This window comes from Festucalex cinctus, chromosome 2 (genome assembly GCF_051991245.1).
Source record: "Festucalex cinctus isolate MCC-2025b chromosome 2, RoL_Fcin_1.0, whole genome shotgun sequence".
In the NCBI taxonomy this organism is placed as follows: domain Eukaryota; kingdom Metazoa; phylum Chordata; class Actinopteri; order Syngnathiformes; family Syngnathidae; genus Festucalex; species Festucalex cinctus.
In genome coordinates this window covers 39,325,403-39,337,975 of record NC_135412.1, presented here as the reverse complement: position 1 = coordinate 39,337,975, position 12,573 = coordinate 39,325,403, and the positions used below count along the sequence as shown (strand labels likewise).

Sequence of the window (12,573 nt, the reverse complement as noted above, 5' to 3'; positions counted from 1 at the left end):
GTTTCATCTCACGTTAAGCGTTGAGTTTTACTATGCATCAAAATTTTGCAATAAAAGGGCTGCGCAGTTGTTATCTTCCACTCAATTTTCTCTGGTTTTCTCAGAAAGATGAGTAAGTGGTTGTGTTGAGTGTTTGCATAATGCAGGGGTGGACAAAATGTTGTACTCAGGGGCCTCATTTGATTTTAGACAAATGGATCAGTTCATTTGTTTAAAAAAACAACAACACTTACGTAGGCCTACATACATTTCAATAATAAAATAATTCATGGTACTTTGGTGCTATTATTTACAATTGATTAATTAAAAATCAGTGTATATAACACGACTTTGCTGTTTGTTATTTTGTTATTTATATTAAATCAATTATGAACAAATAATTTAATAAGCTAGATGAAAATGTGTCCATATATTTTAATTAACCAATATTAGGTGGAAAAGGGCTAAATCAAATATGGTTAATCGATGGAGTAGTGAAAATAAATGACTAAATCAATGCAGCAAATAGATTCAGGGCTCTTGATTATGTACACTAAACGCTCAAAAGCAGATGACTGTGGTGTCATCTGCGTACTTATAGAGTTTGACAGCTGGGTGCATTGAAGTGCAATCATTCGTGTTGTAGGAGAAGAGTGGCGGAGAGAAGACGCATCCTTCGAGAGCTCTGGTGCTGGTGGCTTTCTCGATGATAGTGCCACACCTGTTGTGTCCTGCCTGTCAGGAAATAATATGTGCATAATAACACAGCAAAACCATAAAATATTTAACTACATCATATTCACCAGTGATAGTGATTATTAAATTGTTTCATGTGTGGAGATCTCAGATGTTTTACTAGTTGAATTAACTTGCGCTGAACAATCAGAGGATGAAAAAATATGCTGGTGTCACTGTCTCTGAGGGTACTGGGCAGGTTAAATTTACATCTCAACATAAAGACTGACATCAGATTGGGGGGGAAAAAATGCTGAATCCACATAGGCCTACATGTGTTGTTCACTCATAATACTAGTACAACTCTTCCTACTATTTCTCTTATGGAACTTTTAGGAAATTTGAAAGTGGTGGTATTATCTCACTCAAGAATTCTTGAGACTAAAGTTTAACGATATTGAGGAAAATTGCGTTGGTTTTGTGATAAGGGGAATTAAAGCCTTGAATTTTTATTTTATTTTTATTCATTTTATTTATTTATTTTTGCAATTGGGTACAGGTCTTTGGGTTGGATATGCAGGGCTGTCTCATGTCACGTTTGACAGTGGAGTCCAATTAAGCTTGCCGTTTCCGGAGAAAATATAAGAATTTTTAGCTTTGTTAGCAATGTGTTGTTATTAGGGGAATTCTTTATTCACAATCACAAATGTAGCTATTTTCAAGACAAAATCATGTCTGAATTAATGGGTGAATGAGTTTCTTCTATGGTATACTGCAGGTCTTTGAAATGTGTGAATAAGAAAGCCCTTCAACAACTTTCTAGGTATTTTCCGGCAATCTGGATGCCCTGTGGCACCATGCATTTTTCCACGACTCGACCCTATTTATTTATTTATTTATTTATTTATTTATTTATTTATTTATTTACTTGGGTAAAATACTCTAACGGCGTTTTGGGTACTTTTTCCTTGTTATGTGTGGACTTCTAAAATCGTTTAAGATGTTAAAAGTCGCTATGTGTGTGCTGCGGACGTAATGAACCTGTCGTAAATTGAGGACCATGCATACTTTGAGGTGGAAGTTTGCTGCTGTTTATCTAGCAACCAGTTGGAGGCGTCAGTATCACATCCTGTTTCCCGTGTTAAGCTGCCGCTGTACTATTCAAGCCTTGACATTGCGAAGATGGAGGCTGTTGGTGTCTAAACCCAGCCAATAACCTGCAGCACGAACTGCGCATTTCTGAGATCTGTTATGATATCCCCATTTGGTCCAGGTAAGGAGAAAACATTCGTTGCGTATGAGTGAAACAGAAGCATTTCGGCCCCGTTTCATTAGTGAGCATTAATGACAAGGCTAATGTCAACCATAGCGCTAACTCGAAGAAGCTAGGTTGCAAGTCGAATAAACTACAGCGTTGCTTTGGATAACTGTTATGTTAGCTCGTGGATTCGGTCGACTACATCTGGTTTCGTTTGGACCGTACCGCAGATGCCAAGCAGCGGCCATGCAAGCGAGCTAATCACATATGTTGTGATGTTCTTGCTAGCTAGCATTAGAAGGCTAATGGTACCGTTTCCTGGTTGAGATTCTGACCCGAAGCTTAGCATTCACTGATAATTACGGCCCATTCACTGCCGCGTTCGACTATATAAGAAACAAATCAACAATTATTTGTATATGTGTGGCGTATGAAACATGCTTTACACGCACCAGTTTACTGTCAAACGAAATGGCATACATATCAATTAGCATACAGTATTTACATTCTGTCATGCATTTTCTTGCGCACAATGTTAACCCATGAAGAAATGGCACTTTCTTCAACTGTTTTCTCACTCGTAGCTGAATTGGTTTAACTTGGTATTGAACGGAAACACTTTCTGATGGAGCTTAGTCATTGTGAACCACCATACACTGACTGATGACTTCCCAGGTATACTGTATGACTGATTAACAGAGATGGCTACTGTATTGCCATTGAAGACACAATAAACATTGGGACTGATCCCTGTCGGCGTAATCAATGCCCTCCGACCACAAATGCTTATCATTTTCGATATAGTTAGTTAAAGCTCAATATAGCCTATGTTGTTGATGATTTGTTGTTTCTTTACATTTAATTAATTTGAATAGTTAGGGCTTTGGATTGTATTTGCAGTACTGACAAGTTAATTCATTAAAATTATCTACTTACTTTCAACAAGAAACTCATACGCTCTCTCAAATGGAGAATCAAACCTGATTGAGTTGTTCCATTTTAATATATACTTCAAAATTATTCTGTGCTGCACAATATATTGAAAAAAAAATCACAATATCGCGATATTGGCCCATGCAATATGCAATAGGTTTCCTATGTCACTTTTCACTATGAAACATCATGGTGAAAGTCACCCTCTTTTTCACTGTTTTGGTCAATCTCCCCCACCTACTCGTGCTCGTTTAAAAAAACAAACAAAAAAAAAAACACTGGGAAAAGAAACCCTTTGTATTTGCTTAATTACAGTTTCACATTTAAATCATGTACTTTTTCTAAAGTGACACATGCCCAAAACATTTTGCAGTATAAAGTATGAGCCATGAGAGCCATTTTATCGCCTGGCCATTTAGCCTCGGCAGGGCCACCCAAAGAGAAAAAAATACTTTTTTTTTTTCTTCTTTTAAATGAGTTGGTGTCAAGACGTTTCAGCGTGCAGGGCCAAGGAGGGCAGCAGATACACATTTGGAGCCCGTTAACCCTTTGAGAGTTTGACAGCAAGGGAAAAAAAAAATGTAAATACTTGCATACTTACATTATTAGTGCCGTAAAGTATTCTTTCCTTGCTCTGTCGAACACTCAAATGGTCTTCGGCGGCCAGCGGCTGACCTTTCCACCTACGCAAGCCATCCTGTACATTAAGCTTGTTTTAGGTACCTTGGGTAATTACGAATTCACCAGTGAGCGTGTCCACTGTCTACTAATCTAAAATCCTGAATCCGATGCCGTGTTATGGCAAACCCTTTTTTTCTACCCCACAAATCAATCAAATAGAAAAACTGTATGTACAGCAGAAACCCAACATGCCTTCGGGTGATGACATATTCTTAGGCAGTAAGAGGTGGAAAAGCTTCAATGCCTTCACGTTGCTTGTAACGACTTGTTGGCAGCATGTATTGCAGATTACTGTTTGCTGGTCACTGTCTGACTTTTTAGAAACAAACAAAAACCAAACCATGGAATTACAGTTCCCTCTCTTTGGCACCAACTTCTGTTTTCAAATATATCTGCAATGTTGTTTACATCCATGCTCCTCTAGCAGTGCCATAAACAAGTATTTGAACATCATTTAAAAATGCTATTGCAAGGTAGCATTACTTGTAGTAGCTGCAGCTACACTGACCTTTAATTATCGTTCATATACATGTGTGTGAACCTTTAACATGTGTGTTTGCAGGTGTGGGCATGAGGTGCGAGTAAAAGTGCAGCAGACGTCGGCACCATGTACTCAGAGTGGCGCTCGCTGCAGCTGGTGGTGCAAAGCGACCAGGGCCATCTCAGTGTTCTGCACTCCTATCCTACCAATGTGGGCACCGAGGTGGCCAACGCTGTGGTCAAGCCGCTCTGCACAGCTGTCAGCCCCGTAGCCACGGAGAACATCCTTAAGACAGACAAGGAGGTGAGAGAAGCATTTTCATGTGCGTTGCATTGGTTAGGAATACCAAGGGAAGTCTGCCTTCAGGATGCCAAAAAAAAAACTATTCATTTAACAGTTAGCCCTGTTAACTGCTTTGGTTTAATTAAACGGCCTTTGGAAAAAAGTCAGATGGCTCTTACTAGCCTAGGAAGACTCAATTCAGCTGCCACGTCACCGCACGCTGCTATAAACAGCTTCAAAACTCAACTCAACTCAACTCAAGCTTTTAAAGCTGTGAGGGCGTCAGCCGAAAAAGCTTAATGTCGGACCCAGTACGACCTATTTATTTATTTATTATTATTTATTATTTACAGCATTTGGTACAGCTGTGGTTGTTGTGCTCTATAAATAGAGCTGAGTTGATTTTTGTTGGTATATACTAGGGGTGTGACGATATCTTGATGCGGCGATACATCGTGATATTTTCTCTCACGATGGGTTATCGATATGCCTATGCCAAGTATCGATACAGCTGCTGTAACGGCTCCATTGTTCCTTATTGCGCAATTACTTGGCGGGCCGCTAGAGGGAGCACCTCATAAGAGTGGCGGAGAAATGGGCGGCAGTCTTCAGCCGAAGAAGACCCAAGTAAACAAAAGGCCGGCTGCATACAAGTCAGATGCGGATATATTGATCGTGTGGAATGGATACATTTCGGATTTTATCAAATGGAATAGAGAAGAGATGGACTTGGGTGGATGCAAGAACTGTCTCACAATAGCTACACTGGAAACATGACGAATATGGCAGCCACTTAGAGCGGCATCATTCAGGGCTAGACTTGCTAAAGGTAAGAGCTAATTCTCTCTCTGTCTGCTAATTTAATTCTCCAAGGGCAAAGTTGATCACGCACAGCATCTCTGTGTATATTTGCAATCGATTTCCACCCGTATAGCGTAGTTGTGAATGATGGTTTTCGCTACGTGATTTCGTTAGGCGTCAGGGGCACGAGAGAGATGTCTTGCTGGGTGAGTTTAAGCGGGGGCAATACGACACGAAAAACACACACACAACGGCGTGATAGTTACAAAATGAAATGGAGCTCAGCTAAAGCTCCCGAATGTCGGGACACTCTCCCGAACTTCCAAACTACACTAGTGCAACAAGAAATGAGTAATGGCAAACTAACACACGAGAGCGGAGGCTCGCTAACAAAACGAAGGGAGAAAGGAACACGTACAAATAGCCAGACCACGACTGAAGACAACCAGGTAAAATAACCGGTCATTTCACTGAGAAAAAGAATTCCAACTTTGGAAGAGGGGATCAGGGCTAAACTAATGCATTTCAGTCGTCACAACGAGTAGGTCTTAACAGCGCAGTAAGAGCTAGCGCATTTAGCGGCAGCGGCAGCTGTCGTGGCTTCAGTGACGTCACTTCTGCCTATGCCGCGGCACCAGCGACTTCACTTCCGCGTATTGCCGCGGCATCACGTACGTCACTTCCGCTTATGTCGCGGCATCGGTGGCTGCCGTTGCCTTTCCTCTTTCCCTCGGGACATGTCGCGACTCCATTCGACTTGGTGCCGCTGCCATTACTCATTGTATGCATTTATAAATGGATTACGAGGCTTTTTGTGTGTGTTTGTTTTGTTTAGTCACTTTGCTAAACACTTCACTTCCTTATTTTCGATGTTTTGTTTTTTTTAATTATTCTTATTTATTTAAGTGCTCTGGAAATTAAGTTGAATTACGGTATTGCACTCCATCATGAGCAATCACTTCCGTGGACCGGTCCATATTTGGAACGGTGCCAGGGAGATGCCAATCCGCCATTGTGACACGGCTCAATATACTGAGCTGCATATAATACTGGATAGTCGATAAACCGTTCACGCCGGCGCAAGCCGTTGAAGCCACAGAGCTGTCAGCTATCCAGTATTACATACAGATCAGTGGCCCAGCGGACGAGCCGCAGCCGCCATTGTGGCATCTGGTGGCCACAATGGCTGACAGGAATAGGACCATATTTGGATGTCAAAGTGTTTTTTTGTTTTTTTTAAATCAATCTTTATTGTACAAATGTTTTAAACGTACACATCTATATGAAAAACAAATATATGTGTCTGTCTGTCTGTCTGTCTGTCTATCTGTCTATACATGTGCGATACGTGACGAAAAAGGTTAATGCTGTTGAAATATAGATAGATAGATCATGGGTTCTCTCTCTCTCTCTAGTGTGCATAATGTGACCAATGATGTCCTGCTTGAGTATTTGTAATTGCAGAGTTCAATAAATTGTTTGAAAACGTATCTCATTCATATCGTACATATTTGTTTATAAATGTGTCATTGCATGTCATTCCTGTGTAAGTCACAAGATGTCGCTGTTGCATTTGACATGTTGCCTTCGCTCAACAGAGTGCATTACTTGTCTCATCTTGGCTGTACTGCATTGTATTCTGTGTTCAATAATAATAAACCACCTAACACAAAAAAAAACAACAAAAAAAAAATTCGTGGACCGGTCCATATTTGGAACGGTGCCAGGGAGATGCCACAATGGCGGACGAGCCGCAGCCGCCATTGTGGTATCCAAATATGGTCCTATTTCTGTCGGCCATTGTGGCATCTGGAGATGCCACAATGGCCGACAGGAATAGGACCATATTTGGATGCCAACGTGTTGTTGTTTTTTTAACCAATCTTTATTGTACAAATGTTTCAAAATACACATCTATATGAAAAATAAATATATACATGTGCGATACGTTACGAAAAATGTTAACGCTGTAGAAATATATAGACAGACAGATAGATAGATAGTAGGGGTGTGAATTGCCTAGTACCTGACGATTCGATTCGTATCACTATTCACAGGTCACGATTCGATTCGATACCGATTAATCCCGATACGAATTTATAAGTCGATTGTTGCGATTTTTTTCCATTCAAATTTAGAAAATACTAATCAGTAAGCTTGTAGAGTGTAAGATTTATATGAAAATGTATTATTTATTTATCTGAAATTTCAGTCTTATAGAGGTTGTAATCTGTTTCATGTTTGAACAGCATTAAAATAAAATATTAAGGCTTAATGTTCCGTTCATATAACATTCTTCCATGCTCAAGGTGTGAATCCTAACCCGAAGTCAGACGTTTTGTTGAATATTTTTCCATTAAAAATGGAAGTTTAAAAATCGATTCACACACACACACACAAAAAAAAAAAAAAAAAAAAAGAGGCAATGATGATAAGACGTTGAATCGGTAAGACTACCGAATAAACAATTCTGAGCTCTTAAAAAAAAAAAAAAAAAAAAAAAAAAAAAAAACGATTTTTTTTTTTATTGAATCGATTCGAGAATCGCGCGATGTAGTATCGCGATATATCGCCGAATCGATTTTTTAAACACCCCTAATAGATAGATAGATAGATGGCCGACAGGAATAGGACCATATTTGGATTCCACAATGGCGGCTGCGGCTCGTCCGCCATTGTGGCATCTCCCTGGCACCGTTCCAAATATGGACCGGTCCACGAATTTTTTGTTTTGTTTTTTTTTTTTTGTGTTAGGTGGTTTATTATTATTGAACACAGAATACAATGCAGTACAGCCAAGATGAGACAAGTAATGCACTCTGTTGAGCGAAGGCAACATGTCAAATGCAACAGCGACATCTTGTGACTTACACAGAAATGACATGCAATGACACATTTATTAACAAATATGTACGATATGAATGAGATACGTTTTCAAACAATTTATTGAACTCTGAAATTACAAATACTCAAGCAGGACATCATTGGTCACATTGTGCACACAAGAGAGAGAGAGAGAGAGAACCCATGATCTATCTATCTATCTATCTATCTATCTATCTATCTATCTATCTAATATATTTCAACATCATTAACCTTTTTCGTCACGTATCGCACATGTATATATTTGTTTTTCATATAGATGTGTATGTTTAAAACATTTGTACAATAAAGATTGATTTAAAAAACAAACAAAAAAACACTTTGACATCCAAATATGGTCCTATTCCTGTCAGCCATTGTGGCATCTGGTGATGCCACAATGGCGGCTGCGGCTCGTCCGCTGGGCCACTGATCTGTATGTAATACTGGATAGCTGACAGCTCTGTGGCTTCAACGGCTTGCGCCGGCGTGAACGGTTTATCGGCTATCCAGTATTATATGCAGCTCAGTATATTGAGCCGTGTCACAATGGCGGATTGGCATCTCCCTGGCACCGTTCCAAAAATGGACCGGTCCACGGAAGTGATTGCTAATGATGGAGTGCAATACCTTAATTCAACTTAATTTCCAGAGCACTTAAATAACATTTAAATAAATAATAATAATTAAAGGCGGCACGGTAGTCGAGTGGTTAGCACGTCCGCTTCCCAGTTCTGAGGTCTCCGGTTCGAGTCCAGGCTCGGACCTTCCTGGGTGGAGTTTGCATGTTCTCCCCGTGCCCGCGTGGGTCTTCTCCGGGTACTCCGGTCTCCTCCCACATTCCAAAGACATGCATGGCAGGTTAATTGGGCGCTCCGAATTGTCCCTAGGTGTGCGTGTGAGTGTGGATGGTTGTTCGTCTCTGTGTGCCCTGCGATTGGTTGGCAACCAGTCCAGGGTGTCCCCCGCCTACTGCCCAGAGCCAGCTGAGATAGGCGCCAGCAGCCCCCGCGACCCTTGTGAGGAATAAGCGGTCAAGAAAATGGATGGATGGATAATAATTAAAAAACAAAAAACAAAAAAAAACATCGAAAATAAGGAAGTGAATTGTTTAGCAAAGTGGCTAAACAAAACAAACACACACAAAAAGCCTCGTAATCCATTTATAAATGCATACAATGAGTAATGGCAGCGGCACCAAGTCGAATGGAGTCGCGACATGTCCGCGAGAGAAAGAGGAAAGGCAACGGCAGCACCGACGCCGCGACATAAGCGGAAGTGACGTTCGTGATGCCGCGCTGGTGCCGCGGCATAAGCGGAAGTGACGTCACCGAAGCCACGACCACTGCCGCTGCCGCTAAATGCGCTAACCCTTTCTCTAACAGCGAGTCAACAACGGATGGACATCTTTTTTTTTTTTTTAACCATTTCCACGCATTCCATCAGTGATTGGGACCTCAAATCATACGTGCTGCTCTTTTACTTTTCTTTTTCTTTTTTTCTTTTAAAGAAAAGCATGAGCTTACTTTTACTTGTGTAAGACATTTATCTGTCCAGCGAGTGACCCAGTTTTGCATAAGTTTCTATGAAAAATGTGTATTATATCGTCAGTGTTAGTTTTAAAACATCTTTCTACTTTTTGAAGCACACAATTTCTGAGCAATGTTAATATTGATTTAATATCTAAAATTTCATTTAAATTTAATTCAAAATTTATAAAATGAAACAATTGACTATGTAACTGACTGGCATGTTGTATGACAGTAGTGTTTAAGAAAGACACAAATTTGTTCACAGAAAGTTCTCTGTTGAGAAGACATTTGTATTTGTTTAAAAAAAAAATGCACTAAATTACTCACTCTGAAGAAGACACCAGTTTTGTTTTGTTTTCTGTGATGGTATGAAAATAAACTATTTTGTCATTGAAAAAACATCAGTTTATGTCTTGAGTAGATTTATCGTGATTATCGTGGACTTATATCCTGACCAATATATCGATAATCGCAGTATCGTCATATCGCGAGATAATCGTTATCGTGAGCCTCGTATCGCGTATCGTATCGTGAGGTACCCAGAGGTTCCCACCCCTAGTATATACCCCCCCCCCCCCCCCCACACACACACACACACACAAGAAAACGCTTTATAAAATGCCGGTGGAAACCCTGACATTGAATAATCCTATTCCACTTGGCCTGGAGGTGTGAGGGCAACTTCTGTTATGACAGGAGAGCATTGCGGCAAAGCTGCAGTAATATAATCATCATCTTTCACAGAGTAGAAAATTTTATGTCTGGTGTTGTGCCATTTGTGTTTGAATATTTGTTAAAGTTTTGTAGTGCAGCATTGATTCTATACATTAGCCTGTCTGTGGAGTTTGGCATGAATAATTATGTGTTAGCATTTAGATAGCAGATACTGAACTAAGATTATTGCTAAGAATGTTTAAATTAATTAAAATTTCCACAAAATAGTAATTTAATTATTTCTTGAACTGCACCTGTACCACCGTTTTTTAATGAAATATTTTTGTGTGGCTACTCTCTCAACTAAACTTGCCCATAGAACATTTAATTTAGCTTTACCCTCAGTTTGGGCACCATTTTCTATGTGCTTTATGTTTTCGACTTTTATTAATGAAACTGGTTTGACTCCCAAGGTGAAATGGACCATGGAGGTCCTGTGTTATGGCCTCACCCTCCCCCTCGAGGGTGACACTGTCAAGCTGTGCGTGGATGTGTACACAGACTGGATGATGGCTCTTGTGTCACCCAGAGACTCGATGCCTCAGCCTGTGGTCAAAGAACCCAATATGTATGTGCAGACCATCCTGAAACATCTCCACAATGTCTTTGTACCAAGGTGGGTCCCGAATATGTGTCTTGAGCGTTTTTGCGTTGGTTGTTGTTTGTATTCAGTTTGTTTTGGTTTTTATGACTTTATGCCATGAAATGTAAAGACAAGTTAACCACTGTATAACGAAACAAATACAACATTATTTTATTTCTTATTTTTTGCATTATGCCTTATAATAAACAGGAAAGCTGAAAAATAGACAGGAAACAGGAGAGGTGGGAATGACGGACATCTTGGCATTACATAGACCATGGGACATAATGTTGTAGTAAACTTGAAAGTGTTTGCTGAATAGTACTGCCATCTAATGACATGTATAGGTATTGCTGGAAATGTACACAATGGGGCCTATTCACTAAAGGTTTGCGTCGCCTTTGCACCGCGCTAACTGGCAAAAATGGAGCAATTAAGGAACACCTAATTCACTAAACACGCGCAGATGGGGAAATCCATCACTAAGTGCTCTGCCGAACAGATTGCGTCATGGTGCGCCGGTGTTATTTGCACATATATAAATGAGGTAATTTGCATACATTTGACGCAAAATTTGCCCACCCCAATGCAAATGAGACTCATTGACATGCAGTGTCTAATTCACTAACGCCAGCGCAAATAGCAACACCGCGTTTGCGTGACGCAAATAACGTTTTTGGAAAGCATGTATTAACCTGATGCACCTCGATCTCCGGCAGTGCATGCCATTTGCAGCACAACATGTGCGGCTGATCAAGCAGAGGAAAGAGAAAGAGAAAGCGAAAGAGAGAGAGAGTGGGAAATATTTCCGTGTTAGTTTAGGACAACATAACGTAACCCGGGCTGATGGGCAATGACAGGGAGACATTTTACGATCATTCTTATGTGCCAGATGCATACTGTACACCCACGCCAACCTCTGAAAATATATTTTTAAAATACGATCGCAACAATAATTTGTACTTTATGAATGAATGACGTCGTTGTCGTCCTCTCTGCTCTGTACAGCTTAATGTAAACGCTTCCTCTCGGTCCAACCTCGCTTTCTGATAATGTTAGCTTTCTCGCAACTGTTACTATAATAACCATGTTGTTGGCGCAAATACATTGCCATGTGTGGTACATCAGGTGCAAATTTGATCCAAGCTGTCAGTTTTGTGGGCGTGTTTGCGCCGGTATATGATTAGAGCAATATCCTTTGTGAATAGGTTGGTAACTGGGCGCAGGCTGCGTGTGCAGTTGTGGTACAATATTTCGCGCTATTACAGGACGCAGCGCATTCTTAGTGAATATGCCCCAATGTGTGTTACACAATGGTTTCTGTTACCTGCAAGCAAAAGTAGAATATCACAATTTTAAAATAATAAAATCACAATTTTGATTTTATCGCAATTTTTTTTATTAATAAAAAAAATACAACTTAAATTACACATGAAATAAAAGACATATTTAATAAATGCACTTATTTGTGAAAATGATCATGGTAATAAGCACCTTTTGTAAAGAAAAATCTAAAACAATAGAGTAAAACAAAAACAAAAGTCACGTTTCTGTTTTCAAGTAGTCTAATCAAAATAGCAAATCTCTTGCACACAATGTGGATGCTAGTCATGTTTAAAAAACAAAACAAAAAAGCAGCATGTAAACAAAGTTGGAAAAAACTGCTGCTGGTGGGTAAGTAAAAAGTAAAGATCATATTGTAATAATTGTTATCACAACCATTGTGGCGGGTTATATAGTTTTCCATGGTCTGGATGGCCCGTGAATGCAACACAGACTATTTTTTTGTGTG

General features: G+C 39.9%; 1 protein-coding gene across 7 annotated transcripts in view; it reads left to right on the top strand.

Moving 5' to 3' along the window:
* Positions 1 to 1,758: 1,758 nt before the first annotated feature.
* Positions 1,759 to 12,573, top strand: part of ralgapb (Ral GTPase activating protein non-catalytic subunit beta) — a 38,638-nt gene continuing 27,823 nt past the window's right edge. For 4 of the 7 annotated variants that reach the window (XM_077515047.1, XM_077515048.1, XM_077515044.1 and 1 more), the window contains exons 1-3: positions 1,760 to 1,927; positions 4,089 to 4,310; positions 10,612 to 10,814. In XM_077515047.1, coding sequence (XP_077371173.1) covers positions 4,134 to 4,310; positions 10,612 to 10,814 — 380 coding nt within the window. In that variant the 5' untranslated portion in view covers positions 1,760 to 1,927; positions 4,089 to 4,133. Of the gene's footprint in view, positions 1,928 to 4,088; positions 4,311 to 10,611; positions 10,815 to 12,573 lie in introns of all 7 variants that reach the window. The other 3 variants (XM_077515046.1, XM_077515045.1, XM_077515042.1) reach the window with 2 other exon arrangements.